The 16432-nt window shown below is 33.1% G+C and overlaps 2 protein-coding genes across 5 annotated transcripts; one reads left to right on the forward strand and one right to left on the reverse strand.

Moving 5' to 3' along the window:
• Window positions 1-3077: 3077 nt before the first annotated feature.
• Window positions 3078-4775, forward strand: LOC129319658 (NADH dehydrogenase [ubiquinone] flavoprotein 1, mitochondrial-like). The gene has a single exon (XM_054964748.1). It carries the CDS (start codon window positions 3078-3080, stop codon window positions 4515-4517), a length of 1440 nt encoding a protein of 479 aa, XP_054820723.1. The 3' UTR covers window positions 4518-4775.
• A 1945-nt stretch (window positions 4776-6720) lies between these two features.
• Window positions 6721-15803, reverse strand: LOC129320795 (phenylalanine--tRNA ligase, chloroplastic/mitochondrial-like). 4 transcript variants are annotated; one of them, XM_054966408.1, is made up of 11 exons: window positions 15677-15803; window positions 15188-15527; window positions 14512-14702; window positions 13095-13301; window positions 12901-13018; window positions 11861-11937; window positions 11150-11329; window positions 9298-9342; window positions 8174-8278; window positions 7464-7577; window positions 6721-7351 (listed from the first exon to the last, which is right to left on the reverse strand). In XM_054966408.1, the coding sequence occupies exons 2-11, from the start codon at window positions 15393-15395 to the stop codon at window positions 7301-7303; spliced, it is 1296 nt and encodes a 431-aa protein (XP_054822383.1). In that variant the 5' UTR covers window positions 15396-15527; window positions 15677-15803; the 3' UTR covers window positions 6721-7300. The 4 variants fall into 4 exon arrangements, with proteins under 4 accessions (XP_054822383.1, XP_054822382.1, XP_054822384.1 ...); XM_054966407.1 differs by having other exon boundaries at window positions 15188-15546; window positions 15677-15800; XM_054966409.1 differs by having other exon boundaries at window positions 15188-15543; window positions 15677-15774.
• Between the last annotated feature and the right edge of the window lie 629 nt (window positions 15804-16432).

A 16432-nucleotide genomic window follows, 5' to 3' on the forward strand; every position in this document is an offset into this window, starting at 1 on the left:
TTCTCCATATTGCTATGACCCTCGACCTCCAAACCTTGTGTCCATATTCTCCATATTCAAACAAAGGAATCTGCAAATGGGGGCATGAGAGGAAGTGAAGACTATGTATGCCGCTGCTTTGGTTGTCTCAGAGCTTTTGACGCCTTCCAAGGCCCTTCTCCTTTGGGCTACTTTCACGCATGCGTGCGTCAATTTTGTCAGATTTCTCTCTGCAAAATGCATCTGTTTCTCTCTCTCTCTGTATGCCATATATCTATATATATATATATATATATGAGCATCGCCGGTCGTTTTTCACTGGTCAATCAACATGGATATTAGTTCATAATGACATTCTGATTTAATTTCCAGCACCCTGTGATAGCAGCATATTTGAGGTGTCTGAATTCTTTACTGATATTATATATATATATATATATATATAAAAATTACATCATATAATTTAAAAAAATTAATTAATTATAATAATTATATTTGAAGATAAAAAATTAGGCTAAAATATCTGTATTAATCATCATAAATATGTATTAATTGCTTCTTGTTAGTATGAATTATAAAAGGTAATTTAAAAAATATGTAATAAATATTTATTAAAATATGTAATTTTGCTTATAATATAAAATAAATTAAAAATAATAGTTTTTCTCATAAATAAAAATTGAGGGAGTATATGGTTGGAAAAATGACGTATGCTGTTAAAGTTGTTGTTCCTATCATAACTCATGCATGCAAAGGCTATTTCAAATTGAATCTACCTGGAAATCTTACGATAGATCAAGTTTTCTTGCATTGTGCATTTTAATAAGAGTTTGTATTGCCGTTGCAATGCACCTAATTTGAATTTAAATACACGATAATTTGAAAAAAGTAAAAACAAAAAAAACAAAAAACAAAGGAAAGAAATGGATTACAGTAGATGGTAAATTCAATGCATGGCCGGCATCTTCCCCATATTCCACACTCTCTCATGCCGTCTACTGTAATTTGATTCCGACTTAGTCTTCGTCGACGACATCGTCAAGAACCCAAGGTGAAGGTGGGAGGGAAGGGAGCTATAATTACAGAAAAGAGAAGGTTTAATTTTCAGAGGGAAGCGATGATCTCTTTAAAATATAAAACGGTGCAAAGAAGAGAAACAGGAAAAGGGAAGTGATTGAGTTTTGATTTGCAATACTACAAAAAAAAATATATTAAAGATATATTTTAGCATGTAGGATGACTTAGTATTAACTCATGATAAGTCATGCATGATCGAAATAAAATTATAAATGATGAAAAATTTAAAATTGAGTTATATGTGAATTAAAGGTTCAAAATTTTGAAGATCAAAAGATTAATCTCCTCTACATTAATTTACTACTTTTTTGTTTAAAAAAAAGAATTAGATCATGGGCTTCTCGAAGATTAAAAATTTGTACTGTTCACAGTTTTGTTCACAATGTGACTTGGGAGATGTATATCCAATTTACCTCTACCAAAAATATATTTAAGGGATCTAATTATTTGTTAAATTTAATAAAAATATATCTCAAATGTAATTTGAATGTACTTTTAAAATTACTCAAACAAGCTTGTATATTCTTTTGTCCACAGGCTTCAATTTCTAGTTTTGATGATATTCTATTATAGTTAGAGCTAGGACCCTAGGTGGGGAATAATATTTTAAAAAAAATTAATAATTTTAAAATAATTAAAATTAAAATTAATTAATTGTATATTTGTTATGTTACCGGGTTTTGAATTTAAGAGTTGAAAAACTTAGACATGAGTTTGAAAAAAGAATCAAATAAATTTAATGTTCAAAATATTAAAAAGATAAGGCAGTGACAGATCTAGATTTTTTTTTTTTATAGGCCAAATTTTCTTCTTTTTCTTCTACTTAGGGCAATTATTTTTTTATAACTTCTTTTAAACATGGCTTACCAATGATTAGATAAATGAAAATAAAATTTAAAATATCGAAGAGAAGTTAGTAAACTTAAATTTTAATTATAAGATATGTCTATATATTTTTTTAATACAAATTAGATATGCTTTTCTATCCACTATAGTTAAGAAATGTCCAACAGTATTAACAGTTTAAGAGTATATTGACTATCTTATTATATTTCATATTAATATGGATACTTCATTTTAAAATAAAACTAAATAAATAATCCAGAACTATTTACTTTTATTTCATTTTAGTGGAATTCCACTTGTAATTGTTTTCTTCACTGAAATGGAGGCTAGAGAGAAACAAGAAAGCCCCTAGAGTGGGCAAAGAATCAGGAGCTCAGCTTTGATCGTTTAATCAACAAAAAAAGTAGATCTCAACTTTCTCTATCACCATACTTCACCGTAAAAGCCATCCATATTGGTGCGTTTCTTCTCCTCCATTTCCTCGTTTCATTCATACAATTCTATATTCTGTGAACTTGGGACCATAATAAGTAATAATAACTTTGCCATTGAAATGAAAATTACTTATTCAGAGGGCTTCATTTCATCATCATTTAGGTTTGATACACACGGGTTTGTTGATGATGATTTCTTTGGTTATCTCATTTTCTGGGTTGAAATGTTCTGAATTAAGATGTGTCATACAACATTGCCCTTTACAAATCTGAATCCTTTGCCGGACCTTTTCTTTTTTGGGGAGGTTTCTCTGCTTATATCTGATTGCATTGAGATGCTATAATAGAAACTTTAGTACCGTTTATTTTCTAGTTCAAAATGATCTGCTTTTTTATTTAAAAAAAATTAATTGTCTGATATCTTGAGAAACTTGAGTATTATCAACACTTGCTTAGACTAATCCAAACCTCCACTGTGTGGCATTGTTATTATCAATGGTGGCCTTACGTGTATCATGGGGATGTCTTTGATATATTTATTTAATCTAACTATTTATCTCAAAACTTGAATTCAAGACCTCAAGATAAGTTGATTCAACTCCTTTAACCAGTTAAACGCCCCTGGTGAAAACAATCTGCTTAGAAATACTTAATTTATGCTAATATGATTACAGTTTTATTGATAAAATCAACCAATGCTTCATTTTCATGTTATAGAAATTTATCTTTGATCAGGCAACCATGAAAGGCATCATTTCTCAACACAGGACAGGTTTGGTTCAATTAGTACAAGGTGATAAATTGTGCTTTGGTTTGAGATTGTTAAGCACTCAAACTAATCCACAGCCTCCTCCAGAGAAAACTCACTTTGGTGGCCTCAAAGATGAAGATAGGATTTTTACCAATTTATATGGTTTGCATGATCCTTTTCTCAAAGGTTCCATGAAAAGGGGTGATTGGCATAGGACCAAAGATTTGGTACTCAAAGGGACTGATTGGATTGTGGATGAAATCAAGAAGTCTGGCCTCCGTGGGCGTGGTGGTGCCGGTTTTCCCTCCGGCCTCAAATGGTCATTCATGCCCAAATCAACAGATGGCCGTCCCTCATATCTTGTTGTTAATGCTGATGAAAGTGAACCTGGGACTTGCAAAGATAGGGAAATCATGAGGCATGACCCACATAAACTGTTAGAAGGTTGTCTGATTGCTGGCGTGGGAATGAGGGCTAATGCTGCTTACATTTATATCAGAGGAGAATATGTAAATGAAAGAAAATCCTTGGAAAAAGCAAAGCAAGAAGCTTATGAGGCTGGATTATTAGGCAAGAATGCTTGTGGATCAGGATATGATTTTGATGTTCATATCCATTTTGGAGCTGGTGCATATATTTGTGGTGAAGAAACAGCTCTTTTAGAGAGCCTTGAAGGGAAACAGGGAAAGCCAAGATTGAAACCACCATTCCCTGCAAATGCAGGCTTGTATGGCTGTCCCACCACAGTTACTAATGTGGAAACTGTGGCAGTTTCTCCTACCATCTTAAGGCGTGGACCGGATTGGTTCGCCGGTTTTGGTAGGAAGAACAATTCTGGGACAAAATTGTTTTGTGTGTCTGGCCATGTGAACAAGCCCTGCACAGTTGAGGAAGAGATGAGCATACCATTGAAAGAGCTGATTGAGAGGCACTGTGGAGGTATTAGAGGAGGATGGGACAATTTACTGGCAATAATTCCTGGAGGATCATCAGTTCCACTGATTCCCAAGAGTGTTTGTGATGATGTTCTGATGGATTTCGATGCACTTAAGGCTGCAAATACAGCATTAGGGACAGCAGCAGTGATTGTGATGGATAAGTCAACTGATATCGTGGATGCCATTGCAAGGCTTTCTTACTTCTACAAGCATGAAAGCTGCGGACAGTGCACACCATGCAGGGAGGGAACAGGATGGCTATGGTTGATGATGGAGAGATTGAAATCCGGGAACGCAAAGCTCGAAGAAATTGATATGCTTCAAGAGCTTACTAAGCAAATTGAGGGACATACAATCTGTGCTTTGGGTGATGCTGCAGCATGGCCAGTGCAAGGTCTCATCAGACATTTTAGGCCAGAGCTTGAGAGAAGGATTAGAGAGCATGCAGAGAAGGAGTCAATGGAAGCAAATGCTTTAGCCTCTTTAAAATAACATTGCTCATTGAATCTTTTCATCCCTGAGTTCTATTTTGAATTTGCTTGGTCTCAGTCTCAGTCTCAGGCACAAATGATTTAGGTATTTGCTTTTAGGCCAGACCTAGAGAAACAAAGGATTAGACATCATGCAGAGAAGGAGTTACTGGAGGCAAATGTTGCTTAACCTCTTTAAAATAAGGTTGTTTCCTTGGATCTTTTCATCTCTTTGTTGTATTTTTTTATTTTTCTTGGAAAGAAGTGTCTTTGCGTGTTATCTGATTTCGTCTATTCTTAAGGCTGAAAATAGAGACAATATATATATATATATATATATAAGTACTTTGTATTTGCTTGGTCAGAATATATGATTGGGTACTTACTTGTACTGGTAGGTTTTTTTTGATTTTTTTTCCCCTTGACTTTAGTTATTGGTGTTTGTAATATTTTTTTGTGTGATTAATAAAATTGACTGTTTGTGGCTCAGAAAAAAAAAAAATCCATGGTCAGGAACAAATGATAGGATGCTTGCTTTTGATTTTGTAGTTTAAACAATAGGTGTTGCCTCCAATTAACTATTTTCTAAAGAAGTACTTAATGCAAAGCAAGATGTTGCAAAAAGTGGAAAACAACTTTTTGATGAGAACAGCTTTTACAGCTTACCATATCAATTAAAATTGAAATCATTACATTTACATTATTGGCTGGAGACTATGTTTCCTGTGTGTTACTTGAGAGTTGGTAATGAAAATTCATTTATGTAAAACATGCGGATGTGTTTCAGAATGGCTTTCTTAGCTAAAAATGGTGTGATTTTTAATTACTGTTAGATTTTGTTGCTAGTAAATGATGTTCTTCTGGCATGCTTTATTTGTAACCATGTGGCATTTAGAAGCATTGGTTATTCTATTGCAACCTGTAAAATAACCGTAGTTGTAAACTTTTTTTGAATTTTTTTTAACTATTTATGAAAGTTAAATTGTCATCATCATGGCCACTCATGGCCAATTAGATAATGTTGACAACTAGAATATTTGATTAATGGAAAGAACAAAAATTATCAACTAGGCTCCCTATGCAACATTACATACAGATTAAAAAAAAAAAATAGGGAGAATATCATTGAAGGATCAATAAGTCTGACTATTTACAATTAATAAATTTTACAGCTTATTATAAATTTTATATTGACATTTATTGTCATTTACATTTAACTTGTACATAGATATATAGCTTGTGTGTGGTTTGTCATTAATTTGTCTTATTTTCTGTAGGGCATAATTGTATTGATGGATGGAGAGGGTATAGATAAAGAAAGATCCTCCATTTTTAGAAAGATTGGTTTTTTTTTTTCTCTCTTTTTTGCTTCTGCTCTAGTATCTTAAATCTCTCGAAGCTAATCTGGTCAGTAGCTCACAGATACCTCTTTAGGAGGATCTAAATAAGTTATATGAACCATATAATTACCATCACTTTACATAAACTCACTCAACCACTTGCTTTCTTATTCCCAACATTCAATAATGTGGGACTTGCTCCCAAATCATATCTTTATCCCTCCTCCCCCTCCCTCTGGTCTTTGATGATTTTTTTTTCTCTCTTGTTAATGCATATATTTCATTTTTGTTTTTCAGGCATTTCATCTTTGTTCTTCAGGTTTTATCTTAAATTTAGCTTTGATTTTCCTCTAGAAATGCTTAATGATCAATTTTTATTCCAATATTTCTCGAGTTCAAATGATTTCACATAGCTCAATTTTTGCAGTTCGAAATTATGTCAAAGTTATTCCAAAATAAAAAAAAAGTGTTAAAAAAAAAAAACATCAAACCCATCTTTGCAATTGGTCTCTAATAATATTATTTATTTTTTCTACCTATCCAACATCTACTTGATTTGAATCTTCCCATCACGATTATTATCCCCATGATTAAAATTTTGCTTGTATCATGTAACTCATCAAGCTCAATATTTTTAAGAATGTCTAAATCTCTAGTCCATCTTTCTAACGGTATAATTGTGCAAAACATGCCCACCACATCTAAATCACCTGGTCCATCTTTTTAATATATATATATATATATATATTGGATATTTTATATTTGTAAAACTTGAAAAATCTATACACATTGTGTATGAATTAAAATCATGATGAAAAATCAAGTACAGGGAATTCCAACCATTAATAAATGCTACGTTATTACCATTATAATAAACAAGAAGCATATCCTTAAGATTTCTATGTATATAATAAGTGTAGTAAATTATATAAAATGTTCAAGCGCTCACAATATTTCAGTCATTTAATTACTCTCAAAATTCTTATTTTCTAGATACCAAAATTGAAATAGTTTAAAAGTAATTCTAATGGGCAAAAGTTGACCATCTTACATGTCTATAAGATCCTTAACCTGATCATTATACATCCATTTACAATCTGTTCGGTCAGCTAGCCATGACCAGCTAGCTTACTATCAGGTCACCGTAGAAAATCAAATAAATATAGGTCCCAAGAATTTCATTTAATGACAGTTAAGTTTTAAAAATTTTTGCAAGATGAATTACAAATATCAATTCAGACAACTGCAAATATGAGAGTCCTACATGCAAATCACCAAGAGCCTCCCATGTTTGCTTGTCTTCAACTGTAACTCATCTTTCAACAAAAATTCGAAACCTAACTGTCACTAAATTGATCTGACTTCAAAATCTCATTATTCAATACTGTTGGAGGAGGCGTTGCATCTGTACATCAACCAATTTGATAACACAAATAGATTTCTGAGGTTAAGCAAGTCGAAGTGTTCATCTCAGGGTAACTTTCAGTTTGTTCTCCGCCAGTTCTCTAACCTTCCACTGCATCCAAAGGTTAAAAAAAAAAAAAAAAGCATCGCTTTCAGATTAAATATGATAAAAAGCTAAATTCTGAAAATAAATAACACCAAATTTCTGAGAAAACATCAATAACCTGGAGGTCGTTGATTTCTTCATCGGTAAGAGACCGTTCCATCGACCTATAGGCAATCCTATAGCAGTGGCTGGTCATTCCTTTCTTGTTGGTGAAATTGTCTATTAATTTCACCTAGTATTTCAAGAATATCAATAAGCAGGGGCAGAAATAGAAGATAACTTAATTCAGTTTTTGAAGACTTCTCTTACTGAATGAGTCTTCAGAGGTCTCTTACCATAACTTATTAATATTATTTATTTTCTGATTATTTGTTGGATGACCTGTTTAGGAACCATCTTTCTTATGTGCGCATCCAAACCGCCTACTGTGAACATGTAATCAGAGCACTCTTTCCTAAGTTATACTCTCAATACTATCATGACTCATACAATGATTTCAACATAATTTTTAATTAGTAGATATAATTTTGAAGCAGTATTTCAGAAAACCCAGAGGGACCATGCCCTGGTTTACTCAAATTTTAATAGACATAAGCAATTCTTCACCTCTCCCGAATAACAGAAAACACAAGGGAGTTGCTCAATTGATTCATAAAAACAGATCCTGCCTAATCAAGCTGGCTTTTATTCCTCTGTGAAATGCTTGAGAATAAAATCTCAAATGAACCTTGTCAGTGTGTGAAAAATATGGAAACGGATGAAGTGGATATCAGAGTAAAAAATGTGAAAGCCAGAATATTTTGCATACACGAGTGTTCAAAGGCTTACCTCCTCTACAAGATCTCCGGCAACGCTTCTGACAACTTCACAAAGATTGTTTTCAGTAAACGACTCATTGATCCACAAACTCATGTCCTTGTAACAAGGAGGATACTGTCAAAGACAAACAGGAGAGAATGTCATCCCATTTTAAGTACTAAAATTTTAATGCATTCAAGCAACAAAACTAATACAGATATCTTGTTATTGTTAAGACTCTAAGAACTGAAGAGATGGAGCCCCATAACTAATGGTCCACCAAGATTGAGGCACATGTAGTGTATGAAGTGTAAGAGAGTAGGCCAGTGGGGGGAAATATATATGAAGTAGCATGTAAGTGGGAGCGGCAAGGAAGACGAGTGTGGTTTAGGAGAGAGCCAGCCCCTCAAAAGCTAGTATGGTTAGTGTTTAATGCTATTTCCTTTGTAGTTCTTTTGCTGACCTACGCTCTGCCAGATTATTATTAATCTTAGAGCAAAGGGATGAAAGTACCCAAGATTCGTCGGCTAAAAACATCAAATAACTTAAAGTGAGAAAAAGTGCACAAATGCCCATGAAATTACATTTTTCAGCGCACATGTGACTAAAACATTAAATTTCATATCTACAATATAACAGTCAACATCTTTGACTCTAAACTATTTGGTCATAGATGCACCAGAAAAATAATTTCATAGACACCCGTGCACTTTCCTTACTTTAAGTTACTGGATAATCCTAGCCAACAACTTCTTAAGTATTTTTGCCCTTTTGCCCTTAATATCATTTTGAAGGTGAGTTCCATCATAATGACACTCGGACAGACAGATATCATAACACATCAAGCTCCCTGCGGTAAAATCTTGTGATGCAATTGCTCAGTTAAATGTTGCCCGTCTAGATAAAGAGATTCACATATATAAGACATGGATTGTTTGAAAACTTAAACTCTCAAAATCATATACTTTGAAGTCCAAATAACTGCATCTATCAGAATTATTACTGATCATACATTTAACATAAGAAACATCAAAGCAACCTACATATACACACTTAACTGCAGAACTACAACTCAAAATAACAGCACATGAAATGCAAAACAGCTATATAAGGATAACCAGCACATACAGACGCATGCCTCATGTAGAAGTTACCTTTGAAAAAGGCTTAAACTTGACTCCTAACTGGCCTTTCGAGAACTGTGTGAAAAAAGACAATATAGGATATTAGAGGAATATGAGCAGAGGAATATCAGGAAAAGAACAAGATAGGGTGAGGGAAATGTAATCAAATATGAGGGAGAGAACAAGGTAAGATGTGAGAAATGTAGCCAGTGATTTGTGACCTATACGAACCTCTTATTCATAGTGAGAGCCTAGGACAACATATGAAGGCTACTGATCACAGAATAAATACAAAATCATATCTCCCTAATTATATACAAATCAATCATCATCATCAACATGCAATATTTAAAGAGGCAAGTGCAACATGTTAGAGATCGTAAAGAGTGAATTTTGACTAATATGGACCAACTAAACCCAACAAAAGATGAATTAATGCTATTCTATCACCTCCCTCAAGATAATGCATGTAAACTAAATGCCCCAAGCTTTTCTAAAAGTATGCAAGCCTTGGGATTGAAGGGACTCCAAAAACCCTAATTGAAGAGGAAAACAAGATTAATAAAACAGCATGACAATCATAGAAACTAGCTTAAAGCCAGAGAGAGAGGCAGAGAAAGAGACTACAAATAAGAGCGAAATGGATGTGAAACGGAGTGCTGAATAAAGTGTTTGGGTGATTTGTGATTTCTTCGTACCATATGCTATTATTCTTGTTGGAGAATCGTGATTTACATTGATTATATATATATATATATATAATCCCACATTTATCTCTGATTTTGATGATGATTCTGAACTTAATTAGGTCTTAAAACATTATTTGAAGCATTTATCATTTTGGGGAAAAGGATAAATATTGGAAAGCAAATATTTTAAGTTTCCTGATTTTCATGTGGATTAACATTTCCAATGATTTCCTATGCAATATTAAATGTCAACTATTGATGTATTTGTGGATTAAATTAGAAAATTCCAAGTGTCCAAAAGGAGAAATTTTTGAATTAAATAAAATACATTTTTCTTTTACTCATTCCCTCTCTTCCACCTCACTTCATTTTAATTTTTGTTTGCCTTATTTGTATTTTTCTCTCTCCCTCCTCCAAAATGGTGCCACATGGTGCTAATTCCATGCTTAAGGACTTTCTTTTATGGCCTAAAGTTTTATAAATGCTACTTGAATTAAGTGGTAGATACTATATCTCAATTGGCTCATTTTATTATTTTAGGGTATGGCAACCATTTTAATGAGATCCAAGGGCCAGGATTCATTCTTCAAGGCCAAGAGACATCCAATGGATAGAAGCACATAAGCACTCAAAGAGTTTTTAAGAAAAGCTAATGAGCATGGTCGGCGATTCACCTAAGGGGAAAATCAAGGAATTATAGGTAGGTCTTCGTTGAGTTTATATGGAATCATTTTTAACCTTAATAAAATGAAAATTAATCATGTTTGCTTGGATGATCTAGATTGCATCTATATTACAATCCATAAAAACTAATAATTTTTGTAGTCCTTCAACAAGGCATTATCAATGAGAATGATGAATATCTATTTTCCAGCTTCAAGGGGAGTGTTGGAAAATATCTAAAGATTCTCTCTATAATCTCTCCACGATTCTTGCTTATCTAGCATTTATTCTGTATAACGTATAATCTGCTATGTATTGCCTTTTTTTTTTTTTTTTTAGGGATTGAGATTGCTAGCTTCTTTGTGGCATCTCTTCCTATATATGTGTGTATTCATCTGACTTCATACATAATATGCAAAGAAAAAGAGACAAAAATTCTCAAGTTTCAAGACGACTACAACATTGACATCAAATCTGAAGTCTAGGACAATGAACAAAAGACTAATTGAACAATGTTGTTAAGCATATACCTGGGAGGTAAATCTCTCATCAGATGACCAAAAGAGACGTATATCTGGTATGTCAAAAAGAACCATAGCTAACCTCTCCAATCCTAGGCCAAAAGCCCAAGCAACATTATTTGCTTGACCATTTCTATTTAGAATTTCTTGCTCTGTCACCCCACAGCCTAAAACTTCTAACCACTTTTCCTGGAAATAAAATGTCAACCATCAGTTAACTCTGTACAAACATGAAAGCGAATGTTCACTTTTTGTCAATTGTTTTCTCTACTTCTTTTTGTTTCTTATAAATATGCAAAGGCCTGAATGAGGTTTCATCATATTCTAGAAGTTAAGTGTTGGGGAGGTCCTGTTCATATCAATGCCATCCCTAAATTTATTAGAGGCTCTAGTTAATATAAAAGGCAATAAATGGGGCTCAGAGCCTAAGGCAACATTACTCATTCTTCTTTGACATTTTTGTGAACCATACCTTCCAGTAATCCTCTTTTTTTTTTTTTTAACCTTCTACATTTGTTACAGGATAATTTTCTATCCTTCTATGATCCACTCTTCTTTCTCTTAATAAATTCGTCTTTATACCCAAAAAAAATAGTCTACTAGCAATCAAAATTAAAGTACATTAACATCTAATTACAGCATGGTTTCCCAAGCAAGAATAATGTCAAAAAACATAATAAACTTCGTATGTTTACAAAGCTACCCGAGAAAGTAACTTGCCTGAAAATATATCTCAAGTTCAAATGATGGATTAGTAAACGGGAAATAAGTGTCCACCCAACGCATTTCCACTGCACCTGCAATTAATAATAAATATAACCATATGGGACTATGAAGCAGTGTGGGAGAAAATTTTCTGATTCTCATTGATTGATTCAAAAGTACAAGACTAGGCTATATATACACATAAACTAACAGTATATAAATATAAAAAGCTAATAAAGACCAATAGAGATTATACACTTAGCACTTGGTAACTAATCCCATCTAAAGGAGTATTTACAATAAATGATGAATATTGCCACAGGCAGTACATGGGAAAGTATTATAAATGAGCAATTTGCAAGTAAATCATAACTGGATTTAGATGTCTTGTTATTTATCAATTTTTTCTTTTTTCTTTTTTTTCTTTTTTACTTTTCAACGAACAATTTAGCATTTTATTATAGTTTGAACGTTATCTTTTTCTTCCAGAATTTTGAAATAGCAAGGTGAATTTTATTCCAGAATTACTTTTGGTTGATATTTTTTTTTCCCTTTGCTCGGTAATATTGACTGAAGTTGGAGCAAACCAAACATATATATATATGTATAGATATATATAGACATATACTTATTGACAGTAGCTTATATACACCCAATGCATTTTCACTGTACTTGCAGTTAATACTAAATAAATATAACCATATATGACTGCGAAGCAGCATAAGGGAAAGTATTATGAATTAGCAATTTGCAATAACATTATAACTTCAGAGGATTCACATAACTAGAATTATATGCCTTTTCAATTATTTTAAAAAAAAAATTAGGAAAATTTAGCAAGAAAATTATAACTTTAGAAGATTCACATAAATGAAGGTGACGACCACAGTCACACATGCATCTTCACACATGACATGTATGAAAGTGCATACAATAAAAATTCAGTTTCTACCAAGTCCACATTGGTTCTTTCATATTCTTTAAGTAAATTATTTTCCAAATGCATAATGATAACGCAATTGCAGCAACTAGTTACATAATCTGTTTGGGAATACCAAATAAATGGCGTGCTAGCCCCTCAAGGCATTTCTTTAAGTCGGCTGCTGCATAGGAAGTGGCATCCATTCCTGATGGTTCCCATTCATCTGGAACAAAAACCCGGAAGCCTTCCATCTACACAATCAGACAGCTAAGAAATTTAAAACAGATAATCATTAGAAAAAATTTATTCCTGGCTAAGGCAACATACCTGATGGAAGACAGGGTAATGAGTTGAATCAATTGAATCTCTTCGATATACATCTCCTGTAACAAGGAAATGAGTGTATCCTCTTCTCAATAACTCTGCCTGATGAGCACTTGTATGGCACCTTAGAACAGTTAGAGGGTCTATGTAGTATGTATCGTTATAACTCCTACTCACATGATCCTCAGGAACCAAGACATCATCAAAATTCTGAAATGATAGGAAAATCATCAGCAAAATATACTACCATGAAGTTCAAAAAACCTGAAACCAGCCAAGGAGCAATCTATTCTCCTTTTGCTACTCTCTACAAAGTACTGGGCACATTTAGATTGCAAAGGCTGGAGATGGTAGTAATAAAGCTAGTACAAACTGATAATGGGAAAAAGTATCAGTAAAAGCACAATAATTCTGCTCTAACAGTACAAGATTAACATTAATGACATGTCAAACAAAGCTTCATTAGTATGATATTTGCAGAATGTCTAAGTCTAACAAGTAATGAAAATCAACAGCACCCTTATATCTTAAATCAGTTTCATTTAACTCAGAATTGGGGGGGACCTTTGGCAAGAACAAGAATGCTTGTATTTTATAGTCGTGTACAGCATTTGCAGTAATTTGGTGTTGGTGAGAAAGGAAAACTCTCATGTTTAATGGCGTGTAATGGTTTGCCCAATTTGTGGGACATAGCTTTTTGCAAGTTCTTTCAAGTAAAAGAATAGATGAAATCATCTTATCAGAAGGAAACCAGGCATGTTATAAGGCATATATGCTATAATATTGCAAGAAGCTGTCCCAAGCCAAGTTCACAAACCAAATGCATAAGGCAATACATGCTCAATCAGCTTCAATATAGGCCCATCAATTAAGTCTCAAAGAATCAGCACTGTTTCGTTAAATTGATGATATCATATGATCAAATCATAGGAACAAATATATAGAAATCATTTGGATGAAAAAAAAACTAGAGAACAAAAACAATTTCAGAAAGGAATGATTGCAGTAACTTTCAAAAGCTTTCATGTTCTATTTTCGGTGGCCCAATAAGTCTTGAACCTTAAAAGTGCATTAGACTTACTTTTTCCAAGTCAGAGGTATTGTTCAAAAATATTGTTGACATTTCCACAAGTGGAATGAATTACCAATTACTTTTCTCTTCTAGCCTCTAGTGGTGACAAACAGGCCAGTAACATGCCCTATTCATTGGAACTATCATCATGAACGTTGAAGGAAACAAACATAAGAACAGCACAAGAAATACTAAGATTTTTTTAAGGAGCAAGGACTTCATCATATCCATGGCCAGCAAAAGTTAGCAATGGCAATACGTCATATAGAAGTCATGTGAAAGTGTGATACTAAGTCTTAATTGTCTTTTAAAACATTCACTCAAAATAAAAAACGTCCTTTAATATACCTCCTTCACTGAAACAATGGGACAAAGATCATCAAGCTTATCGAACTTGTTTGAATAATTGGAATCAAAGTATTCATATATGGCATTCTTCAGTATCCCAAGTGGGTGTTGATCTCTCCTGTGAAGTTGCAACCCAAGTTTTGAAAATATGGTGTCTGGCACATTATTTGTAGGATCATCCTTTACCACATCTAAGAAACCATAATGAATCAGTTACAAGAACATTATGAAATAAAACAATTAACAATAGAATATATACAAGAGACAAGCACAGGTACGGTAGGAACGGTACTGAAAAAGCATCCACAAAACCCCCAAAAAACATCCTTCTCAATTGTATTAGTTGATAAAAATTTCCTCCAAAAAGGCCAGAAGAGACTGAACATCAATAAAATGACTTCAATATGATTCAAATTTCAGGCCCAAAGAAAACGAGCAAATTGGTCATGGGCTCATAACATTCTATTATAGAATTTATTTTCATAATAGATGCTTCAGTAATTGATCTGTTTAAATTACATAAAATGAATGAGATTCTAAATGTAAAAGCTGAACTTACTTTTCTTTTAAACTTGTCAGCATAAGATCCCAATTCAAATAGGATGTTTAAAATATGAAATTTGCAGGTAAATACTTACACACACACACACACACACACACACATATATTTAACTACCTTCCCTAGAAACCTTGACACCACCAAGCTCCAACACTGAGACAACTGGCCGCTTCCATTTCTTTCGTGAAAAGTTGTTAGTAGAAACAGAACTAGCTATTGATGAGAAAGGTAAACAAAATGTGAAGCTTCTTAGAGTATCACTTCGACAAAGCAGTGAGGCCCCAGAGAAAAGTGTGGCTTGTACAGAAGAGAGAGCCGTTGCCATCCAAATAAGAATAAACCTTTATAGAGGATAAGTTTAGCTCACTTAACGAGAGAAGCAGAGGCAAGATTTACAGGGAAGTCGATCCACTTGATAAGCTCATATCATTTACTGCCTTTGGTGTGTGACCAGTCGCTGTGTAAGAATGACACTTCTGTCAAACATTTGATGCGGGATAGAGTTAACATTTTGATCACTTAGACATGTATAATCATTTTTATAACTTATAAATAAGTATAAATTCGCAAACAGGCGTTGATGGAGAAAGAAAGATGCTGTCTTACACAAATTGAAGGAGCCCTGGTTGAAGAACAAAGCCAAGATGGAAGGAGGATGACGAAGAAGAAGCTCAATTGCTGCAATAGAGCCACAACCATGAGGCAGGAAATTAGCAGAATAACAATTGCGTCACAATGGAAGCAACAGATAGGGGTCCAGGTCAGGTCGGACTAGGATCCTCTGAGCAGCGTTCCTCTGTGCTGTGCGGCAGGTGCATCGAAATCGAGATCGTTCACTTAATCCGAGAGTTCGAAAGATTGCCACGTCACCCAAACCAATGTTTTATTTTTGGATTAAAATTTATTTTTATCTCTCAAGACTAAGACTTAAACTTAATTATAAATCAATTATATTTATTAATATTAAAAAAATATTATTATTTTGAGGTTAAAAAATTTAATGATTGTTAGTTAATAGTATATTTCATTATTTTTTAATATTTTTATTACATTAAGGGTTTTTTCCTTCAATTTTTATTTAAAAGGTCACTCTCAATTCAAATATTTTATAATAAAATATTATAAAAAATGTAATGTACGACCTATTAACAGTCAATTAATAATAAAAAACAATATGATAACAATAGTAAAAATCTTTAAAATTAAAAAATATAATTCACTCATAATTAAATTTAAAATTCCTAATAACCTTTTAAGTAAAGTCAAAAGTCATGACCTTTTACTTTTTTCTAGATAATATAATTTTAAAGTTATAAATCTTCTCTCAATTTGACAATGCTCCCTCATAATTTATTGAATCAA

Source organism: Prosopis cineraria, unplaced genomic scaffold, assembly GCF_029017545.1.
Source record: "Prosopis cineraria cultivar Desert tree isolate PC_DT_omini unplaced genomic scaffold, ASM2901754v1 PC9, whole genome shotgun sequence".
NCBI lineage: Eukaryota > Viridiplantae > Streptophyta > Magnoliopsida > Fabales > Fabaceae > Prosopis > Prosopis cineraria.

What these genes read in the sequence shown, in the direction of transcription:
- LOC129319658 (XM_054964748.1), top strand. Translation starts at nt 3,078, where the DNA reads ATGAAAGGCATCATTTCTCAACACAGGACAGGTTTGGTTCAATTAGTA.
- LOC129320795 (XM_054966408.1), bottom strand. Translation starts at nt 15,395, where the DNA reads ATGGCAACGGCTCTCTCTTCTGTACAAGCCACACTTTTCTCTGGGGCC. An exon ending in CCATTGTTTCAGTGAAGGAG is followed by an intron (nt 13,302 to 14,511) that starts GTATATTAAAGG and finishes CTATCATTTCAG; the next exon opens with AATTTTGATGATGTCTTGGT. An exon ending in AAGAAATCAACGACCTCCAG is followed by an intron (nt 7,352 to 7,463) that starts GTTATTGATGTT and finishes CTTTGGATGCAG; the next exon opens with TGGAAGGTTAGAGAACTGGC.